The sequence below is a fragment of the Sciurus vulgaris genome (assembly GCF_902686455.1).
Source record: "Sciurus vulgaris genome assembly, chromosome: 6".
Lineage (NCBI taxonomy): Eukaryota > Metazoa > Chordata > Mammalia > Rodentia > Sciuridae > Sciurus > Sciurus vulgaris.
Window position 1 is genome coordinate 114006386 of NC_136466.1, and position 24410 is coordinate 114030795.

At 36.6% G+C, this 24410-nt stretch overlaps 1 protein-coding gene and 1 long non-coding RNA gene across 2 annotated transcripts in view; one reads left to right on the top strand and one right to left on the bottom strand.

The window, feature by feature from the left end:
- The window catches only part of IQGAP2 (IQ motif containing GTPase activating protein 2), a 284608-nt gene extending 261176 nt beyond the window's left edge, over nucleotides 1–23432 (top strand). The window contains 8 exon segments of the mRNA XM_079145190.1: nucleotides 2831–2933; nucleotides 3820–3961; nucleotides 12302–12389; nucleotides 13416–13628; nucleotides 15377–15537; nucleotides 17357–17494; nucleotides 18554–18662; nucleotides 23182–23432. Coding sequence (XP_079001316.1) covers nucleotides 2831–2933; nucleotides 3820–3961; nucleotides 12302–12389; nucleotides 13416–13628; nucleotides 15377–15537; nucleotides 17357–17494; nucleotides 18554–18662; nucleotides 23182–23295 — 1068 coding nt within the window. The 3' untranslated portion in view covers nucleotides 23296–23432.
- Nucleotides 1–24410, bottom strand: part of LOC306664408 — a 1052029-nt gene that overhangs the window by 755239 nt on the left and 272380 nt on the right. The gene's annotated exons all lie outside the window — the stretch shown is intronic.

Consider the following 24410-nt stretch of genomic DNA (forward strand, 5'->3'; position numbering starts at 1 on the left):
CAATGTTGAGGTACATTCTTACTATCCCTAGTTTTTCTAGTGTTTTGAGCATGAATGGATACTATATTTTGTCAAATGCTTTTTCTGCAACTATCGAGATAATCATGTGATTCTTGTTTTTAAGTCTATTTATGTGATGAATTATGTTTATTGATTTCCATATGTTGAACCAACCTGGCATTCCTGGGATGAACCCCTCAATCATGGTACACTATCTTTTTAATATGTTTTCACATATAATTTGCCAGTATTTTATTAAGAATTTTTGCATCTGTGTTTATCAGAAGTGATTTTGGTCAGAAGTTTCCTTTCCTTGTTATTTCTTTGGTTTTGGTGTCAGGATGATACTAGCTTCATAGAATGAATTTCAGAGGGTTTCCTCCTTTTCTATTTCATGGAATAATCCGAGGAGGATTGGTTTTAGTTCTTTGAAGATCTGGTAGAACTCAGCTGAGAATCTGTCTGGTCCTGGACTTTGTTGGTAGGCTTTTGATGATTCCTTCAATTTTAGCTTGAAATTGATATATTTAAATTTTCTATGTCCTCCAGATTGAATTTGAGTAGGTCATATGTCTGTAGAAATTTGTTGATGTCTTCAAGATTTTCTATTTTATTGGAGTACAGATTTCAAAATAATTTCGGATTATCATCAGATATTTCATAGTGTCCATTGTGATATTTCCTTTTTTATCATGAACTTTAGTAATTTGAGGGTTTTTTCCTCTCTTTTTCTTTTGTTAGTTTGGCTAAAAGTTTATCAATTTTATTTATTTTTTTCAAAGAACAAACTTTTTGTTTCATTTATTTTTTTATTTTTTTTTAATTAGATATAACTACTGTTAAGAAAAAAAATTGTTGGCAAGGATGTAAAGAAAATGGTACCCTTATACATCATTGGAGGGAATTTAAAATAGTATAGCTGACATGGAAAACAGTATAGCAGTTCCTCAAAAATTAGAAATAGGCCAGGCACAGTGGAACATGCCTATAATCCCTGTGGCTCAGGAGGTTATGGTAGGAGAATCACAATTTCAGCAACTTATTGAGGCCCTATCTCAAAATTTAAAAATAATCATAAAAAGGGCTGGAGTTGAGGCTGGGAGATAGCTCAATCGGTAGAGTGCTTGCCTTGTAAGCATAAGGCTCTGGGTTCGATCCCCAGCACCCAAAAAAAAAGGGAGGAGCGCGGCTGGAGTTGTGGCTCAGTGGGTAAGTGCCCCTGAGTTCAATCCCTGCTACAAAAAAAAAAAAAAAAAAGAAACAGAATTACCATTTGATCCAGCTATTTCACTTCTAGATGTACACCCAAAAGAACTGATAGCAAGGTTGAAGAGATTTGTACACCCACATTCACAGCAGCATTATTCACAGTAACCAAGTGTCCATTGATAGTTGAATGAGTAAAATATGGCACATATAAAATGCATTATTCATCTTCAAAAGGGAAGTAAATTCTGTTACATACTATATGGCTGAACCTTAGGGGCAACGCACCAAGCAAAATAAGCTGGTCACAAAAAGACAAATGCCATGTGATTCCCCTTATGTGAGATACCTAGAATAGTCAAATTCATGGAGACAGAAAGTAGATTAGTGTTTTCTAGAGGCTAGGAGCAGGGGATAGTGGAGACTGTTAATGGACAGTACAGGTTTTCTTTTAGGGCGATGAAAATGTTCTGAAATTAGATACTGGTGATGATTGTGCAACTCTGTGAATATATTAAACACTGAGTATGAAACATTTTAAATGAATTTGGTGATGTATGAATTATAGCTCAGTAAAGCTGTTAGGACAAAAAGATTGAAAATAAGCCCGGCGCAGTGGCACACACTTGTAACCCCAGTGGCTCAAGAGGCTGAGGCAGAAGGATGGTTATTTCAAAGCCAGCCTCAGCAAAAGCGAGGTGCTGAGCAACTCAGTGAGACCCCTGTCTCTAAATAAAATACAAAACAGGGCTGGGGATATGGTTCAGTAGTCAAGTGACCTTGAGTTCAATCCCCAGTACCAAAAAATAAAAATAAAAAGATTGAAAATGGAAAAGGCTCTAATTTTGTCATTATGATTCAGATTTTCATGAGGTAGTTCACAACTAAAAGTATATCTCCAATCACCAGAGATACTAATCTCATAGCGCAGAAACCTTGTTTCAATTTGATTAGAAATGCAAACAAAAAAAGATATTTTGTTCTTTATCATTTTCTCCTCGAATGCTGCTACTTCTAAGACCTGGAAAGACACCTCAGCAGTTGTTACTTATCTTTGAACTTTTTATGGATCATAAAAAGGGGGACCCACTGATCACATCTAGGTCTTAGGTCTACCTAAGATATGTCTGTCATCCTTACCCATGAAAGATCTTCCAGGCCAGACAACAAATTAAAATAGCTAATAGTTGTGACTTTTTAACTATCTAAGTATAGTGTTTGATTGCAGCATGATTGATCTCAGAAGAGTTATGGAAATGCTTTCCAGTTTGCTGCCAGTGTTAGCTGAGAGAATGTGTTTCATTTTAGACTCCTCCTCAATTTTGAATTTTCTGTAAAGGTAATGGGGAGCACAAAATCTTGCTAATAAGGAGCTTTTTTTTATGAATACATTTCTTTCTACAGTTTCTTAACATAGAGAAATACCCTCAAGATAAAATAAAAATGGTGTCCCTTGGCAGACCATAGTTTTAATAAATGTCAGACTTATAGTTAATATATAAACAGTAATATTTAATATATAAACAGTATTTGGAGAAAATATTGAAAACTGAATAGGAAGAATAAATATGGTAGCAGGTGGGAACTGACCTGTCTTTGCACATGTGTTGCTCTCTGTATAAAGCTCCTGTTGGAACACCAGGATGCGATTGCTCCTGAAAGAAATGACTTACTCAATGAATTGTTGGAGTTGCTGGGAGAAGTGCCCACTGTAGAATCCTTCCTCGGTAAGAGTTTGTTCCTGCTACTAATCTTCGTTTCTATTGATTTTGGCTCTTTTCGTTTTCATATCCTAATAAAAATTTTATTTTTAAAATTTAATACTTAAGCTTATTTTAAGAATAACTACCTTTTCCCGCTTTTTGCATTAAGGGTTCTGTGAATCAGGGCTGGGGTGTGGCTCACTGGTAGAGCACCTGCTTATTAGCAGGTGCCAAGCCCCCAGTTTGATCCCCAGTACTCTACTCACCCGCACCCAAAAACAAAGACTTCTGTAATTCATAGTGTCCTGGATTGTAAAACATTTTTTATATATATGAAGATAAGCTCCAGATATATCACAAAGGGTTTGTTAATCTGCTTCACAGAGAAAACATTACAGAAACATATTTATTAGAAAATGGAAAATTTCTTACTGTGTTTTGTAAGGATTTCTTTTATTAATAGTTTTCTCTTTTTTGTTATTTGTTCATATTTTGAATTTCTCTGTCCCATGTTACTTAATGTTTCTATCAAATTATGTATGAGCTATCAAAAGATACCAATGCATTCTACTGTCATGTACCACAAATCAGAATAAATTTTTAAATTTTTTTTAAAAAGTGGGGGGACTGGGGTTGTGACTCAGTGGCAGAGCACTGGACTGGCAACACGTGTGAGGCCCTGGGTTCAATCCTCAGCACCCATAAAAATAAATAAATGTACAACTAAAACAAATTTTTTTTTTTTTAATTTAAAAAGCCACTTCAGATACAGTAGAATGTGGTTTTGTGGGGACAGTGATCACTCATCTTATTACCTATCCTGTGTCCTGCAGAACCTTCATCTTTCATTATTGATGCCATCACAAGGAGTAAATTGCCAGAATAACACTGTTGGGATTTTTTTCTACAGGGGAAGGAGCAGTTGACCCCAATGACCCTAACAAGGCAAATACACTAAATCAACTCTCAAAGACTGAGATTTCCCTTTACTTGACAAGCAAATATGATATAGAGGATGGTGAAGGTATGGACGGCCGAAGCCTCATGATAAAGTAAGTGTGTTGGTCAACTTTCTGTTTCTATGACAAAATACTTGAGAAAAACAACTTAAAAGCAGGAAAGATTTATCCAGAGATTTTAGTTCATGGTCAGTTGCCTCTATTGCTTTGGGTCTCTGGCAAAGCAGAACCTCATGGCAGGAAGCATATGGTAAAGCTGCTCACCTCATGGTGACGGGCAAGCAAAAGAAGAGGAAGGGGGTGGGGTGCAAAATAACCCCTTCCAGGGAACAACCCCAGTGACCTACTTTCTCCAATAAGACTCCACCTCCTAAAGTTTCCTCCACCTCCCAATGACCCAGTAAGCTATGAATTCATGGATGGATCAGTCTATTTGTACGCTTAGAGCCTTAGTGATCCACTCACCTCCCAACACCACCTCTGAACGCTGCTGCACTGAGAACCAAGTCTTTAACACGTGAGCTTTCAGGGAAAGTTTCAGAACCAAATCATTAGCAAGTTAGTTTGGGGCTTAAAGGACACATCTCTAGTTTTATGTCTTGAAAAATCAAGTAAGGCTAACTCCCAGATAACTTATTAAACAGTAGGTAAATATTGAAATCTATTATGTTTATCCATCAAACATCAGACCAAAAGGTAGTAGACTTTTCATAATTTAGGAAAGAACTAAGTATTATAATAATATACAAAATCTGCCTTGGTTCTTAATTTCCTTGTAGTACTTTGATACCTTTTCTATAAGAATTGAAATTAACTCACAGAAATATCTGTCTCAGAGTGATTAAAAGATTAGCAAAAAAATTCTTTTAACCACATTTTATTCCTGGTATAAAATGATAATGTAAAAAGGCACATATGAACAGACTTATCTCATTTATTGACTTTCTTTCCTATTAAATTAATCCTGGATATCTGTACCAGCCTTGACTTTATTCATCTTCTACTCCCTGTCCTGAAAGATGTCAAATGCAGCATTTGCACTTTAAATTATTACTGTATTTTTCCATCAAGGCTTTGTGCATTTGCTACATCAGTCTTTTATGCAGAGTAAGAAAGAGAATGAGATTTATAACACAATACCACAAATCAAAACACCATAAATCAAAAACATGTGCTCATCAAACAGTACAGTTTTGAAGAACTTATATAAAGAGAATGATGCATATCATCAGAACAAATAGAACTGATGAAGAACAATTAGAACTATATAATTGTTCTCATCTGCACATTAGAACAATAATATATTGGAGTGAAAAATGAAAGAAAGGGAGACAAACAAGAATAAATATGCCTTGACACAATATTCAGCACACGACTTCCAAACTACACATCCAGAGGGCTGAGATTATCTTCGTTTGTGCTGAGTTTTCTGTCCTGCCACGGACATACTTCAAACAGCACTCATTTTCCCTTGATTTTTTTCCAGATAATCCACCACTCACATAAATGTCAAAAAGAGCTTCCTGGGCCTGGGGAGATAGCTCAGTAGTAGAATGCTTGCCTAGCATTCATGAGGCCCTGAGTTTTATCCCCAGCACTCACCCCCACACCAAAAATAAGCTTTCTCAGTGTGCTATGTTGTGAGATATATGCTTCTTCTATGAGCCTTATTTATTTTGTCTTCAATCAGCTAAGCTTCCTTTCACTTTTACAACAAATGTTTGAGAATCTGCTTTGTGCCAGACTTGAGACCGGGAATACAGCAGTGGCAAACCAGTGACAGTCTCTGTCTTCCAGGGTCTGAAGTCTAGAACACATCTGGGCCTCACAACAGCTGAGGGCAATGTTCTTCAACTACTGATTACCAAGTAGATTGAACTTTCAGGAAGACAGTTCAGGCAAGGGCAGGGAGAAAGAGGGGAAACTAATTACTCAGGTAACTGGAAATTCTAGATTGTATGGTTCTGCCATGCAAATGAAATTAGATTGAGCCTCCCAGGATCTCAGAAGCTTTGTCCTTTAATTTTCTCTTAATTGGTTTTGTCTGTTATTCAAATACCATTTCTAAGAGCATTTGCTTCAACTCAAATGTCTGTATTAATGAGTAAAAATTACAATTTGAGGAAGTCTAAAATATCAAATAATCTGAATACCATGTATATGCAATTCTGAAACACGAGTCTCCGTTGGTTCTGCAAATTCTTAGAATTCACATTAAAAACAAAACCATCCAAGTCAGGCATATTGGGAAGTGATGTATCTTGGCCTGGGAACCCGCTTTGTCCCGCGTGCCTTACCCAGCCCCTGACTATGTGGCAGTCTTTCAGCTCTCTAGTGTGCACAAGAAACCCACACTGTCTATTCCTCCAATCACCATACTATGTGCAGCCAGTGGGTTCTTTTATTTTTTATTATGGAAGAAATCACACAGCATAAAATTTACCATTTTACCCATTTTAAAACATACCCAGTGGCATTTAACAGAACATTGTGCAGTCATCATGACTATCTAGTTCCACATTTTTATCATCCCCAAAGTTCGTTCCCTCCTGACCCTCTTCTCTCTAGCCCCTGATAACCACTAGTCTGCTTTCTGAATCTATGAATGTACTTATTCTAGATATTTCATATAAATGGAATCATATAATGTGGCTTTTTATGTCTTTTACTCAGCATAATGTTTTTAAGTTTCCTTCATGCAGTGTGGAATCAGTACTTCATTCCTTTTTGGATAACTGAAAAATATTTCTTTGTTTGGATATACCACATTTTGATTATCTACTGATCAGTTGATGGACATTTGGATTGTTTCTACCTTTTAGCTATTGTGAACAGTGTTACTATGTATTTTGGTGTAAAGTTTTTGTTTGAACACCCATTTTCATTTCTGGAGAGGTGTATACATGGGAATGGAATTGCTGGATTAAATGGTAATTCTATGTTTACTTTTTGAGGAGTCGCCAAACTCATTTCCCCAGTAGCTGCACTATTTCATATTTCCACTAGTAAGGTATAAAAACTCAACTTTGCTGGGCATGGTGATACACACCTGTAATCCCAGCAACTTGGAAGGCTGAAGCAGAAGGATTACAAGTTCAAAGCCAACCTCAGCAACTTAGCAAGGCCCTAAGAAATTTAGCAAGGCCCTATCCCAAAACAAAATATAAAAATGGCTGGGATGTAGCTCCCGTGGTTGAGGGCCCCAAGTTCAATCCCCAGTGCCAAGAAAAGGTTCTACTTTGTCTTCTTTATCAACAGCACTTCTACCTTCCTCTCTTTCTCTTTCTTAAAATTGCCATTCCAGGTGTATAGAATATTTTTATAGTATCTTTTTTTGTTGTTGTTTTTGGTGTAGCAGATTAAATTACATGGCACTCTACCACTGAGCCACATCCCCAGCCCTATTTTTGTATTTTATATTTAGAGACATGGTCTCACTGAGTTGCTTAGTGCCTTGCCTTTGCTGAGGCTGGCTTTGAACTCTTGATCCTCCTGCCTCAGCCTCCCAAGCCACAGGGATTATAGGCATGCACCACCATACCCAGCTGTAGTGGTTTTGATTTGGAATTCCCTAGTCATAAGATGTTGAGCATCTTTTCATGTGCTTGTTGATCATTCGTATATTTTCTTTGTAGAAATGTATATTCGAGTTGTTTACCCATTTTTAAATTAAGTGGTTCTTTGATTTGTGTTTTGTTTTGTTTTTGTTTTGATCCTGGGGTATAAGAGTTCTTCATATATTCTGGATACTAGACCTTTATTAGATATACATGATCTGTCGATCATCCTTTTATGCTCTTGTGTAGTTAAAAAAAGTGTTTTGTTTTGGTTTGTTTGCAGAAAAGGATATGACCAAAAGAAAAAAGACAACCCATAGAAGGAGCAAAAAATATTTGCTGTATTTCTAATTGTTTGTTATGTATACATATACATAGAGAATGGATGGCATGCATATACAAAATACATATAAAATATTCCACAGATGAGAAAAATAGGCATAGAACAGACACAGACCTTTTCCTGGGTAATAGATATAGGAAGTGGAGTAGATTTAACCTAATATTAAATCCTTCAAACCTAAACTCTTGCCCACAATGTGTTACAACTCCTTGAGGTATTCTTTGCACTCTTAGGAATTCTAGAATAAATAGTAAGAATTATGACAGGGGAGTTTCTGCACAACTGATGCTGGTGCACCTTTACAAGCCCAAAGGGAGCCTGCTAGACTTGAAAGACACAAAGGACACATAGTGAAGTAGGAAAAAATACTGATTTCTCTTGCCCCTCATCAGGTTTATGGAGTAGAGATCCTCAGCGTGGCTGTTGCCATTTTCCCACTACTGACAAACATGGTGATATTAAACCAGCAAGCCTGGGAGAGAAGTTCTAGGGTGAGGTAGTATTACAGCCTCAATGTGTCACTTGTTGGCCAAAGGATCCAGCACGTAGCCTAACCCTCAAGGTCCCCATCCTTAAGTGGAAATGTTTGGGAGAGGCTATGAGCATCACATGAAATCATATATTAACACCTTATACATTATAAAGAATAATAAAATTGTAAGTCTCTCTCATCATAACTTACATTTCATCTTAAAATGTGTGACCCTTCTGGACTTTATTAAGCCTGTATTTCTATAAAAGTATGTGTGTTTAAGTAGAAGGCAATATTTGTGGTTTTTAATCATACTAGCCTGCCCAAGTACTTCAGTTGTCATCTCTGAAGAATTTTTCTCCTTTCACATGATTCAGTTTAGAGATTCATTATCCCACCCAGAAGATTTCTTTGCTTTTGGTTCAAACTGACAGGAGCATTCAATGGCTAAGGTGATGTTTGAGGTCTGGTGCTAAAAATGTATAATGATGTCAATAGAGTTTTAAACAACCAAAAATAACCCTTAGCTTCCACAAACACACATTCCTTTTCAACAGTGGGCACACTATATGGCAGATGACAAAGGGAATGGCTCAGACAGATGCCACATGGATAGAGTAGCCAAGTCAAAGGAGCTGCACCAATTTAAAATCACCATTTGATCTCATTTACTGACACTGGGCTGTGAGCATAGCTATGATGAATAAACTCCCTGGTGTATTTCATTTTTCTTAGTTCTTAGAGTTAGTGACCTCCTTGTTAAGTAAAGGCAGGACTTTTGGTCTGGATCAGCCTGTCTTACAGATCAAACAGTCATGGGACCAGTACTTCACCAGTTGACTTGTACCAGGCAGACCTATCTAGAGTTTTGTGTTTGCACTGGAGTGAGGAGGGCAACTCAGCTTAAGAAGTTTGTTGGGGGACTGGAGATATAGCTCAGTTGGTAGAGTGCTTGCCTTGCAAGCACAAGGCATTGGATTCAAATCCCCAGCACCTCAAAAAAAAAAAAAAAAAAAAATAGAAGTTTGTTGGCAGCTGAAATGTGAACTAGGCTGTGAACTCTCTCCAGATCCTATTATGGGGAGATTTAAGGGCCTATGGGGTTGTACTTGGAAAGGTGCTAGAAGAGGGAGCATAGTGCTAGGGGTATACTCCATGGTACAATGCACGCTTAGCATGCACGAAGCCCAGAGTTTGATCCACATCACAAAAAAAATGGTATGTAAGGACATAGGACACAGGACACTAAGGTACAACACAGCCCCAGTACCTCTCTACAAATCTGTGGTGGTGGAGGGTGAGGGGGGCTGATGGCTGATTATATGAGAAGGGAATGTGCCTCGTTTTATGCAACACTTGAAAGCAGTGTGAGAATTTTACCCGTTAAACCTCTTATGTCTTTGTTGCATTTGTAACATCAGCCAGAGGATTGTTTCCAAAGGTTCCCCTGGCACTAAAGTCCTATGACTAACCAGGTCCAGGGAGTGGGCCTCTCAGAGTGCTAGCTTCCTGTTGAAGAATGGAATGTTCCAATGTTGCACTTTCCAAATGAAATTTAATATGACCCACACATGTAATTTTAAATTTTCTAGAAGCCACATTTTAAAAAGAAGCATGTAGAGTTTTTTTTTCCCCAGTGACTTTTATTTCACAATTTTTTTGAATTGATACGTGGTAATTATACATATTTAAGGGTATACTATGATATTTCAAACCATGTATATAATATGTAATGCTCAGGTCAGGATAGTTGGCATATCAGTCACCTCACACATATTATTTCTTTGTGTTTAGAGTAGAAATTATTTCTATTAGTATATTTTATTTGACCCAGCATATAAAATCTATTTTTATTTCAATAGGTAATCAATGTAAAAAGTGGTTAAAGAGATATTGCAGAGTCTTTCTTTCATGCTTTGTCTTCAAACTCTGCTGTGTCCTGCATTCACAGTCCATCTCAATTTGGGTTAGACATCACATTTCAAGTGATCAGTTGCCACTGTGGCAAGTGGCTGCCATCTTGGCAGCACAGCTTTCTTCATCATAATGTCATGCTTTTACATGACATCTTTTTTGTTCTGTCCTTATATCAGTTCTCACAGAGATTTCTGTGTTACAAATGAAAAAAAAAAAAATGGAGGTTATAACTTGCACAAGTTCATACAACTGGTATGTAACAGGAACCCAGATGTGGCTGGCTTCAAGTCTGTCTGACCCCAGTGTCCCTAACCCTTAAGAGACACAGTGTGGGAGGGAGCTGAACTCCCTGTCCTGGGCCTGAACAGTTATTTGGATATAAGAGTCTAGGGTAGAACTTTGGCAATGAATTCCACAGGAATGATGTAAAGTAGAATTCCAGGAGAAATGTGTTCTGTGACCAATTTGTCCTCCAGCTACTCCTGAACAAATAAACATTCTTTGTCCCGGGCAGGACATGTGTAAGTGACCCTACTTGCTTGATCATTAGACAGCTTCTCTAAAGAAAATCAGCTACGATTTTCCTGGAAGTGTGTATATCATAAGCAGTTTCTAGAATCTTATTTCAAATAAGGCATAGTCACTGTTGACATTTTTTAAATCATCCAAAGTTTTTATTTTTAACTAAATCTGTTTAATTTATTTCTGATGATGATTAGAGGCAGGAGGTGTAAGTGAAGTAAAAGAAACAGCCTCCTAAGCTGCAGCCACCTCAGGAACTGTGCCCTCTCTCCCACGTGGCTATAATTAGCTGTGTGCCCACCTTTGACTCTCAGTGGCGTTTTGAGCTGTGCATTCTCAGACAGCCTGAAAATCCCCAGCAGCAGAGGGTCACGGGGCCAGAGGAAATGGTTCTCCAGAGGCTGGGGGGAAGAGACGAAAGGCAGCTGCTCCATGATGGTTCTTCTCATGAAGACGTACAGTAAATAGGAAATGAGAAAATCATGTTTACAGATGACTTTACTGGATTATTTTATCTCATTTTCAAAACTCCTATTTTTAAGGAGTCATTTGAAAACAGTTGCCCTGAAGCTTCAAAATGTGAACATTTTATTTTCATTTCCAATTTTCATGCTATGTAAACATTTCCTGCTGTTATTGAGGAAGAAGTCTATTCTTTGACAGAACTAAAATTAAGTACAATGACAGGACCACAATAAAAGTAAACTTCAGCCTTGACCTATTTGTAATTTAAGGAAACTTCTGTTTATGTTGCCTTCCTTCTTTTGGAAGAGAGGTTATTTCCAATAATACTGTTCAGCATGAGCCAACTTGACCATTTACCTGTTCTATAAAAATCTTTTGACATAATGACACAACCTGATCCCTAATTAGATAGGGGTTACTGATTGCCATAACGAGCACATACACATCCAGAGGGATTTTCCAGCTCTGAACTTCCACAGAGCTGCTCTCCTCTCCTCCTCTTTTCCATGGAGACAAGAACCCAACCCTATTTGCTAGTTCATCAGCATCCTCCTACCCTCCATCAAACAGCAGTGCAAAGCTTCCCCCGGCCACACAGAAGCAGCCATCTTCAAACTGTTTCATAACTTTTGCATAGCAGAAAAGTATGGTATATTCATGGCTCGGAAGTTTAAATGCTGCTAAAGTCAGGAAAGGGAACTGGCACTTCTTCAACTATCCTTCTGTAGTAGCAAGTCATAATGGCAGCCCTTGTCCCTGCTAGTCATCAAAAAGTGGTCTCTGTCTAAAAGTATTTAGACAAGGAATCTTTTGCATATGTCTTAATCCTTTAGCATCAAATATATAAGGCCCAGACTTTGATTAACAAGCATTCACAAACTTGGGGGAGCTTTAAAATAGACCTTGTGAATTTCTGAAAGCACGTTTTGTTTTAAGGAATTACCTTCGAAGCTTCATTTTTGTATCTATGTTTGTGCATTGCAGATTTTTGTTTTTGTTTTTGTTTTTGTTTTGTGGTACTGGGGATCGAACCCAGGGCTCGTGCTAGCAAGGCAAGCACTCTACTGACCGAGCTATCTCCCCAGGCCAGAAGTTGCAGATTTTTTCGCCTTGGGACTGCTGTCTGAAAGTCTGTCTCTTCTTTTCTCTTTTGTAAGGACCAAAAAGCTAATAATTGATGTGATCCGGAACCAGCCAGGGAGCACATTGACTGAAATCTTAGAGACACCAGCAACTGAACAGCAGGTAATTTGTATTTAAGTATAAAATAATAAATATAATCCACAGGGATTGAATTTAACAAATCTTCATGCAAAATGTTTACTGTTATCTGGGGGAAACTGTCTGACAAGGCCTGGAAATAAGGAATTGTATCTATTATTGTGGTCATCTGAGCTCAACCATATATAAAACCCATGTGGAATATCAAGGGGAATGAAATAGAAAGTGTAGCATCCAATTTATGCTGAATGTAATTTTATCCCACAATAGGAAGATAGTTCTGGATAAATTTCCTATTTCCACAATGTTCACCTGGGTGTCCTGTGTCTTACTGATAACAATCATATCCTTAGAAGTCATATAATGGGTCACTTAGTTGTCTAGTACAATGAAGTGAGAAGATCACCAGTTTTTTTTTATTATTATTTTATTGAACAAACTAGTGTTCATTCATTTCCTCATTTATTCAGAAACTTATTGTATGCGATAGAATGTCCTTATTCCCTTTGATTTAAAGAAACTCTACAGGTGTTTCAATGTTTGTATTTTGAGAGTTATTCCGTTACTAGAATGAAACTCTCTGTCTGCCTTGCTATTGGATTGGCTTAAGGATCTCCATAATATATATGAGTGGTGTGTGAGATTTTCATTGGTTTTATACTTTCAAGGTTCTCTAGCCACATTTTAATAGATAATCTAGTTTGAATTTTGTCAAGTGGATTATGTAATTCCTTCCATCCAGGGCATTACAAAATAGCAGTTATCCATAAAAACATATTCATTAGTAAAGTGATTTGTCACCTTAGCAATAAAGTAGCTTGGAATTTTGCCCAAATTAGACCTGACATCACTACTATGTTATTCCCAAAAAAGGAACTAATTCCTTCCAAAGTCCTACTTCAAAACCATGAAGAACATGTCCTGGTGCTAAGTCTTTGGGCTTGGTGTGAAGACTGCTTTCATTTTGACATTAACTTACCTTGTCTAGCTACTAAACCTGTGAAGTTAGGAGATAAGAGAAAAATTAACATCTTGATATTCTCTCTTCAGGAAACAGATCACAACAAAGACATGGTGAGCCGTGCAATTATAGACTCCAGGACTCCAGAAGAAATGAAGCATAGCCAATCGATGATCGAAGATGCACAGCTGCCGCTTGAGCAGAAGAAGAGGAAAATCCAGAGAAATCTTCGAACCTTAGAGCAGACTGGACTTGTGTCATCCAAAAATAAATACCAAGACATCCTCAATGAGATCGCCAAGGTTTTAGAAACAGTATTCTTCCTTTTTCATTTAACAGACATTTGCTAATCATTAGTCACATGCTGGGCACCCTGTGAAATGACATGAGGGCTTTATGGTTGCATGTCCATGGTTCTGACCTGCCTCAATATTACTGATTTTTTTTTTTTTTTTTAAATTTCAGAGTAGTTGATGATTTTTAGTAGAGAATAGCTACAACTCCTCTAACGTAGGAGCATTGAAACAAAATCAGGAATAAATGCCCAGGAGTTAAAACAAATTAGCAGTACCTATATATATATATATTTTTTTTTCAATAACACTTTTTAGAAGAGATTGCTTTTGAGTTGTTAGTTACCCTATCAATATCTTATATTATTCCCAACTGTTTTTAGAACCTGCCATTGTGGTGGTAACTCTGTCCCTGAGCATTTATTTTTGAGCAGTGTAGCCTAGATGCAATGCAGACTTAAAAGTTTGTTTCTGTTTTCTCAACTCACATTTTTACACATGAGAAACTTCCTGAGAAAAGGATCTCCACTTACTGCAAGGAAACATCACAGGAAGTGACTGAGGTCTGTTTGTCAAGGATAAAGAAGTATATATTAGGGCAAAAACTCATTTCTTTCTTTCTATTCAAATGTGCAAATTAATATGGGTCTATAAGTTAAAGGCAGTTAAAAATGATCAGAAAAAAAATAGTTTTTTCACCCCTTGGTAGGAAAATGCACACATTATTCTTAAGTGGAAAATTGTGGTCACTTGTGGCAGTAAGCCTGAGTGACCAAAGAGAAGTAGCATTTCTTAAAAAAAATTTGAAACCCCTTATATCTACTTACATCTATAAGTTTAAATTTAGCGCAACTCTTGTAAGCTATAAGCAGCTTACTCAACTTTATGTTCTAGGAATTCTATTTAAATCCAAGTATAGTCATTTCTCAGTATTTTTAGAGGACTGGTTCTAGGACTTCTCACTGATAACCAAAATCTCCAGAAGCTCATGTTCCTTACATAAAATGTCATGATTATTTATAATATCTAATACAATGTAAATATGTGTTATACTGTTTAGGGAATAATAAGAAAAAAGTCTGTACATGTTCAGTACAGATGCAATGTTTTTGTTATTGTTGTTTTTTCCCTGAATTATTTTTAATCTGTCTTTGATTGAATTCACAGATTTCGAACCCACAGGTATGCAGGACTGACTATACAATTATCAACGTTGAATCCTCTCAATCAGTTTTGAGGGCCCAGGGGGGTTGTTTTTTTCAAACCTTGAGAAGTATTTGCCAGATAAAAAAGATTTTTTTACTTATTACTAAAATAAATTCAACAATTAAATGCAAACTATTTCAGTTGAAAGTATTCTTCAAAGAAGAAAATTCAAAATAGACTGAAGTAATCACACAATTCCTGCTAAGATTTTCTTTGCCTCTTTTAAAACATTGTTTTGCCTTAAAAGAATTGTGTGGTCATTCTAAAATTTTCTTCTTATTTTTCTGTCAAGAGAAAGAAACACTTTAGTGAGTCTCTTAAAGTAAAATATATGCACACTTTGTAGTTCTGAGGGATGGGAATGCTCTGTTGTTGAGATAATAACAAAATAAGATGCGTAAGATTAACAGTTGCAAAGAGTGCTTATTCTTGTCCAAACTGGCAATCTCATAAAGCAAATTTGTGTTTAAACATAATCTCATAAAGCAAATTTTCTCATAAAGCAAATTTGTGTTTAAACATCCTATTATAGCCTGTACTTGTCATTTTAGGATGTTCTCAATCAAAGAATCTATCGTAAGCTACGAAAAGCCGAACTGGCAAAACTTCAGCAAACCCTGAATGCACTTAATGGGAAGGCAGCATTTTTTGAAGAGCAAATTAATTACTATGACACCTACATAAAGACTTGTTTAGACAACTTGAAAAGGAAGTAAGTTAAAATCATTTCATGTTCATTTGTAATGTCATGATTTATGTGGAGAAACTACAATCCTGATAGGTTGGGTTGGGTGGCAAATTTCTTGCTCTATTTTATAACCAAAATGTAAAGTTTCAGTTTCATTTTTGGCCTCTATGACCTAAGAAGTCAGAAAGGAATTCAACTTTTTAATTCCCTATCAGCATTGGAATTAAAGCAACTAACCCTTTTGTCTTTTAAGCAAATGACATTATCATCTGGGAAAGAACTTTCATTATTTCCTTTGTCTTTTTTGTCAAAGGTGCTTTAAAACACTATTATAAAATATATAGCTGAGAATGGTGGTGCATGCCTATAATCCTGGATACTCAGGAGACTGAGGCAAGAGAATCACAAATTCAAGGCCAACCTGGGCAACTTAGACCCTGTCTCAAAACAAAATAAAAAGAACTGAGGATGTAGCTTGGTGGTAGAGTACAGCTGGGTTCAGTCCCTAGTACTGCAAAAATAAATGAATAAACACACACATACACACACACACACACACACACACACACACAGCATTCTAAAAACAACTACTCTTGTATATATTTACATATTCACATACACACACACACATAAAACTTGGTTTTGGAATGTTCATTATAAGTAGGATTTTATGTACGTGATAATGTTAGATGATGCCAAATATTTGCTAATCACACAAAGCAGCATAGTGATTTAAAATTGCTTAGTGGTTTTAAAAAATCAATATTGACACAATAGGCAAACTTTGGCAGCTCTCCATTATCCATTAGCATACCTATTATAGATTTTTATGCATTACATAGCCACTTCTAGTGAATTACTCTTTGTTCATAATTATTATCACTAGTCTAGGTCAATGCTAATCAAATTTTAAATATCCATTTAAATATGTAATGCAATATTTTCATATGCCCTAGTCATCAAATTAGCAGTAGCAAATGATACAGTATGGAAAAATCAGTTATATTAATCATAGAAAATTTAATAAAAGGAAAGAATGTAAACTTCATTTATTTGGCCCTAGTACTTGTCAATTGTAATTAATTTGCTTGTGGATTGTATTTTTTTTATATTCTACCTGGGAAGAAGTTGGTCAAGCTGATTTTCAGTAGAAATGAGATTGTTAGGAGTTTGCTTTACATAGTTGTAGTTACTTTAAGGTCTTTTCCACAAGCTCTACAGTCAACCTATCAGGACATCAATTCTGATTCTCTCTTACATTGTATGATCTTGACCCCAGACCGGTGAACTTCTCTGAGCCTCAATTTTCTTATCTTTAGGATGGTACTAGTAGTATCAGCCTCAGGTATTCCTGTGAGATCAAAATGAAATGATATAAAGCAAAGGAACTTATTAATTTGAAAACCCTGTGGAAATGTTAATTTTTTAAATGCTAGGTGATATTTATAAAGAACTTAAGACCAGCCACATAGTATCTATTAAATAGATTGAAGCAGTTCTAGTAATCTCTTCACTTAGGAATACATAGTTCATGCTATTGCACCAAAGCTACTTGAGAAATGACTTAAAATAGACAGTTAGCTCCAAATGCCTGACAACATAGGGTATAAATTTCATTAAAAATATTAGTCAGTAACACAAACTTGAGTCATTCAGGAAATTCTTTTCTCCAAACAGTTTAGCGGTAAGGTTTTACTATCTGGGGAAAATTGTTACCTACTATAATGAAATGTGCACATTAAGCTCAATGGGTACTTGGTGTGAACAATGGTGTCACTCTGGGCATGGCCATTGTACTACCAGAAACGTCAAGACATCAGGTGGTCTGTTCTTATTTTGTCAGGAATAGTCGAAGATCAATTAAACTAGATGGAAAAGGAGAACCCAAAGGGACGAAGAGAGCAAAGCCGGTGAGATACACTGCAGCAAAGCTGCATGAGAAAGGTGTCCTGCTAGGGATAGATGACCTTCAAACCAACCAGTAAGTATGGCCCAGCATCTGCACGGAACATATACCATCCACTTACACAGCATCTGACTTACCCTTTCTTTGGTTTCCTTGACCTTTGAGAAAGCTTCATTTGATCTCAAGGATGAGCCTTGGATATAGTTATGGGAGAAACACTCATAATGCTGTCAATAGTCTTCCCTCAGGCCTTTGGCATCTAGTGCTATCAGTAGGTGATATGAAGTGCAGATGGAAAGGTGGTGTTTCCCATGGCTTGTCCAGTGCATTTGGATTTGCAAGCTTCCCTGATCCCTCCAAAAGAACTGAGTCATAGCAATGAACATGAAAGGCTATCCTTTGGTCTTGATAGATGAGTTGTCTATAATTACGAAACAGTGCCTTTCTAATTTCAAAGCCACAGACTGTGTAAACCCCTGGGTCAGAGCTACTTCCAACAGGGTGCTGAGAATATATGCGTTCAAGGTGAAGGAGAAGACAAACCCTCCTCCACAGCCCACAGCAGGTACCAAGTGTTTCTTCCTTTGGAAGGGATCACAAGCCTAGTGCCCCATCTCTCCCTCAACATTTGTCTCAAGGGAAGTCAGATTCACTGGCATTTGCCATGTCCCTAACTCCTGCCTCCCCACAAGGCCTTGCTTCTATTCCGTTAATCCCAAGAAATCTTTTGACTACCCAAACTCAGACAAAATGCTTCTTTCTCTTTTGAAGTTTCTACAAAAATTGCCATCTGAAATACTGAGGGCTGCCCTGACAACAGCAGAGGTCAATATATAATTCTTGTGTTCTGTGACTCATATATTTCCAACTCTACTTTGTTCCTCAGAAGCAAGGACCATTTCTTCCATCTCTTTTGTAATAAAGCAACTATTTCAGTTTCTGTGAGCCAAAAATCTCAACAATAGATATTAGACCTACTTTGGTGAGCACAAGTCGGTAAAGATGCTGTGAGGATTTTAGTGACAGACTTTTCACAAACCATTCACTAAGTGTTAATTAGGATTCCATTTGTTCGTTTCATCTTTAAGGGTATATTTGTAATTCCATATGTGTGACTGTTCCTTTCTTCATTAGGTTTAAGAATGTTATATTCGATATCTTAGCTACAGAAGATGTGGGCATATTTGATGTCAGATCAAAGTTCCTTGGTGTTGAGATGGAAAAAGTGCAACTCAATATTCAGGTAAGCTGGGTTTCTGCAAATTGGGACTGAATTTTAGATGAGGGACATCTGTAGCTCCATGGTTAGCACTTTCACAACAACAATGAGGTTTAACAGATGACCAAGGTAAGCCTTATTTGCCAGTTTTCTCTCTCTCTCTCTCTCTTTTTTTTTTTTTTTTTTTTTTGTCATTGATTTTTCATTTTTAAACTGGGATGTTTCAAATTATTGAAACTTAAAATGATTTTATGTGATAAATCATAGCAGTTGATTTTTCTAAGCCATATCTAATTTTGGGTTTAGACAAAAAAAAAAAAAAAAATGTAAAATAATTCAGAACCATTAAATAAAGGCTGAAACATTTCCTTTTGTTGGAAACGGATTTCTTTCTCGAAGACTGTGTGTCCAAGATTGGAACTTAACTGAACCCATTTTTCCTTCTTTTCTTTCTCTTTCCTCGAATAGTTTTTACATCCATTTTTTAATTATTTTTGTTTGTTTATTTATTTATTTATTTTTACCCAGTGCTAAGGATTGAACCCAGTGCCTCACACATGCTAGGCAAGTACTCGGCCACTGAGCTATAGCCCCAACCCCTACATCTGTTTCTTAAATGTACTTGTTAGATGTTTTGGATCATAAGAATAAAAGACATTATCCAGACCACAAACTTATAGATAGAAAACTATTGTTCTCAAAATTAATTATCATTAATTTCTCATTAAAAGACACACATACACACACACAAGCATAAGCCAAATGTGTGAAAAAGAAAACTCAGGGGTGTGCCGGAAAATCAGTTTAAAGAAATAATGGAGTTTTTTCTTTTTGATATAGCACTTTTTAAATAATTCTTATTTGCCTGAACCTCAAGATACCTGTAAAATGGTTTCCAGGCCCTCTGCACAGATCAGTGAGAATCTTCACTGAGCCCCTTCGAGTGATGTAATTTCTGGCCTCACTGCCTGCTCAGCCCATGGCTCAGTGCCCTAAAATTACCTCCCCCTCACCAGAGCATATGCCAGAGCTCTTCATTTCTGTCTAGCATCCCTTGTAAAAAAGAAAGAAGAAAAATGGGAGCTAAATGGGTTTGATAAGGACGTTGAGATAAGGAGGTAAATCAGTTGAGCAAGATAAATTAAAGATGATGGGTAATTATGAAATGCATATTTTAGTAAATGGTATTGTTTTCTAACTTATGTTAAGTGTCTCCAAATGTATTCATTTAGCAATTCAGTTAATGAGAGTCTCCAGTAACTTTAAGGAAGAAAAAAACAATGTGATTGTGATACACCATAGTCTTCTGTAGAAATGACAGAAATGCATGTGGTTGCCAGGAAGGAAATGACCCAAGGCCAGTCAATATCAACTGGACAGACAGATGAATCAAAGGTGAAGGAGACACCTTATGTTGTATTTAGAAAGACCTCAGGAATTCCTGGGACTTATTCTGAGTATTGGTATAAAAACCAAGCTTTAGGGGCTGGGTTGTGGCTCAGTAGTAGAACACTTACCTCGCCCATGTGAGGCACTGAGTCAGATTCTCAGCACCACATATAAATAAATAAATAAAATAAAAGTCCATCAACAACTGAAAAAAAAAAAAAAACAAGCTTTATTTTCTTCTTTATAAAGGATTCAGTATACAGTAGGACTAGCTACTCATACCATTCCTTTATACACAAAACTGATTGTGAAATGTTCCTCCTTCACTATAGGCAAGTGGTCATCGCGCCCCAGATGGTTTTTACTAACATACAATTGGAATAGCTACATAATTTTCGGGGTCAGTGAAAAACTAAAGATACAGGGCTCCTTGTCCAAAATATGAAAGATTTTAGGATGACAGCAACAGAGCATGAAACAAAGGACACACGACCCTTCTGAGGATGGGACCCTATACAGCTGCAAAGATCACATGACTGTGGAGTCAGCCTAGCCTATAAGTTCTGTAAAGGTGAATTCAGGCTTCTATTTATATATGTAGCTTTCAGATAATCACATGAATGTGTAAATTAGCAAAGAAAAGCATGATGACTGAGTCTTGGACTGTGAATGGAGAAAAGTTTCTGAGTTTCTAAGTTCTAAGTCAGGTCTCTTCTAACATTACAGCTCTATGTTTCCAGGTGATCTTCAGTCCAGTCTCCCTTTATTTCCCAAAGAAAACCATGATAGAATGATATCCTATAACTGTAGGTCATATATACAAGAGGACAGTGTGACTTTGATAACAGATGAACTGCTTAATTAAGTAACATCCAGTGTTTATCAGGAGCTGCAGGGTAGGAATTGCTCCTCTCCCCAGGGAAAAACAGAGGGCTTTTTATGGAAAAGGCAAGTGAGGTCCAAGCTCTTCTCCACTGCCTATCTCACAAGATTTTGGTTGCTCTCAATGAGACAAAGGTGGTTCAGAAAGCGTTTGCAGATACCTTGATCTCAGTCCACTGCCCACCAGCACACTGATGACGTTGGCAGGGTTGTCCTCAACTTACACACAAGAATACAGAATTTCCAAGGCTCAGGTTATGTTGCAGGGTCCTGCAATAGCAAATAGTAAGATCAAGACTAAAATTTTTGCCATATTTTCTCTGCTTCTGACTTTGGGGTTCCAGCTGATTCCCTAATATACACCCTTCTTTCTCATCCTAACCAAGTTGGTTCAATCCTTTTCCAAGAGACTTTGATTAACAGATATTACATTTCCCGGAGGGAAACTGAGCATCTGCTACATCCTAATGGATAAAAACATTCTTGTTAAAAGGACATCAGTTGCTATGGAATTTCAGTCCCAGAAGTATATCTAAATGATATAGGGGTGTAGTTGAGTGGTTGGAGGAAATTGAGGAAGTAGAGGAGGAAGCTGGCAAGAGCCAAAGTTCCCTCAAAGATGGCTCCAACTTCTGCAGGTGGTCTTGCGTAATAGAGTCCCCAGGCGTTATTAAGAACAAAAAAATTTCCAGAGCTAGAAACAAGAAATTAAGACTCAGGCATTAGTCCAAGGCAGTTCAGCAATATCTTCTACTTTTGAAAGCCTACTTGTCCTTTGTTATGGGGAAATGTCACTGCTTAGCCTCCTGTACATGGCTGGTGATATCCAGATATTTGTTTTTAAAAGTTGATTTTCTTTGTTAACCTAGTAGCAGTGATAAAATGAGAATGAGGTATACAGAAATATCAAGAAGGAGTTGCTTAGAACAATGTTCTACAAACATTGGTGACATGAGTTCATCTGTAAATAATGTGCTTCTCCCCATACATACGTGTTTGTTTATATAGTGCACATCCTTCTATCACCAGATTTATAACAAAAATCTGTGTATCTCTTTCTCATTTTTATTTAATCATGCTTGAATTTTAAAAGAACACTTCTATGGAAGCCTTTCCACGCCAAGCAAAAATGTCATTCCGCAGCATATGCTCGAAGCAATCTGCCCAATGTATAGCCACATTTCATCTTATAAAAAATAGCCTGCCATCACTGACCTGGAAGGTGGAATGTCTATAGGTGGCTGGTGTTTATGGGTTAAGCCATGACACCCAAGCGTACTCCTGTAACAGATGCATTTGAAAGATCTGTGAAAATAATGCAGAACTTTGGCATCATAAGAATCTACTCCTGTTTTAAAGTGTAGAACCACAGCGATGGAAAGTTGTAATGCTGCTAATGACATTTGCAAAGTACACCTTGAATGTAGTACAATATTCTTCTTATTCTTCTGTCTACTGGGAGAGGCAGAAGAGGCATGATTATTATACTTCAGCACAAGTGGGGGAACACTCCAAACAGCCTAGAGTGTAGTAAGGTATTAGGCTTCAATGAAAAAAAGTTATTTATATTACATTACTGATATAATTTTGTTGCCATGCTATTTTGTCAGTAGCCAAAAACAATAAAGATGACCACAGAAAATAACAACAACAAAAGGTGTACCATATTTCACTGGAGCATTTGGGCTTTGAATTTTTTAATTGAAAGTTAAAATTAAAGCCAGGCACGGTGGCACATAGCTATAATCCCAGTGACTCAGGACTCTAAAGAAGGAGAATCACAAGTTTGAAGTCAGCCTGGGCAACTTGGCAAGACCCAGCCTCAAAATAGAAAACAAAAAAAGGCTAGGGATGTAGCTCAGTGGTAGAACACCATTGCATTCAATCCCTAGAACTGAAAAAAGAATCGAAATTATATTAGTATATCTGATATTAACTTGATGATAGTCATTTTCTCAGAGTCCTTGTATTTTAAAAATCTGTTATCTTTCATCAGTGATTCTCAAAGTGTGGTGTCTTGACCATTATTATCACCATCACTTGACAACTCATTAAAATGCAAATTTGTGGGCTTCACCGCAGGCAGATTCCTGGGGAAGGGATCCAGAAATCTGAGTTTTAGATAGCCTATGTTTTTAACCAGGTAATTCTCATGCACACTAAAGTTTAGATCATTATATCATGTTGACTCATATTTGTCACCAAACTCTTCTGTTTTTAAAATGTGCAAAATGTCAAAATTAAGATTTAATGATATTCCTTCCAATTTCAGGACTTACTTCAGATGCAGTATGAAGGAGTGGCTGTAATGAAAATGTTTGATAAGGTTAAAGTGAATGTGAATCTTCTCATATACCTGCTCAACAAGAAATTCTATGGGAAGTGAAGTGCCTGCGGAGATTTCATGGATTCTGTATCACCTGGATTGAGATGAATTTGTTCAATATTTTTGTTTTTAAACATGATTGAAATCACTGCATACAAATGTGTGATTTTTTAAAAAAAAAAAAAAGAAGACCAAAACTGTTCTGAAGAATGTACCCATGTGCCTTTTTGATAATTTGATACTACAGTAGAATGATACACAAAATGAATTAATGTAAACATACCCACGTTGTACTGTGGTATAGGTACTCTGATTTAAAACTCTGGACACCCTGTGATTTGTTTTAAAGTAGAGGGAAGCTTAGCTAACTAGGGACAAATGTGTAAGCCTATTTTCCTATGAAAGATTTTTAAATGTCCCACTTTAATAATGTATTCTTCATGGATTGTTTTTTATCTATGGAGACATGGTAACCTAATTAATTTGTAATGAATTATTTAGACATATAATTCTAAGACCCGTCTTCTGGGAATTATCAGTTTTGAAGAATTTTTGTGCAATTCAAAATGAAGTTTTTATAAGTAATTGAAAGTGACAATACAATAACACTTTCTGTATAAAAGTATATATTTTATGTGATTTATTCCTACTAAATGAAAGTGCACTACTGCCTCATGTAAAGATTCTTGTATGAAGAGTCTTTAAGTGACTAAGGAACAACATGGATAGCAATCATAGACCCCCACCTCTACCCTCACAATTTATTTGAATACTTCAATTGTGCCTCTCAATTTTTTGTAATGCTATAAAATCAGCATCTAGATGGTTTTTAAATGTATTCTTTGAAAATTGTTTAATGTAAAATAAATGTTACTTAATTACATTAATGGGCTTTTTACATTGTCTTAATATATACAAATCATTTAGTGTATAGAAGATTCTTGGTGGGGCTTATCAGGAAAAGAAATAATAAACACAAAGCTGTTACTAACTAGGGAATAGAGTAAGCCTCTATAAGAGAGATATACAAAAACTCTTGTTGCTGAAATGAGGTAGAATTTTATTCTTTTCAAGTTCAGCAGTTCAAAGGCAAATGAGCAAGTTCACAAAGTAATTCAGGAATACAGGTTGTCCGGTTGGCTTAGTACTTGCCACTGATTCCCAACCAGCAGGAA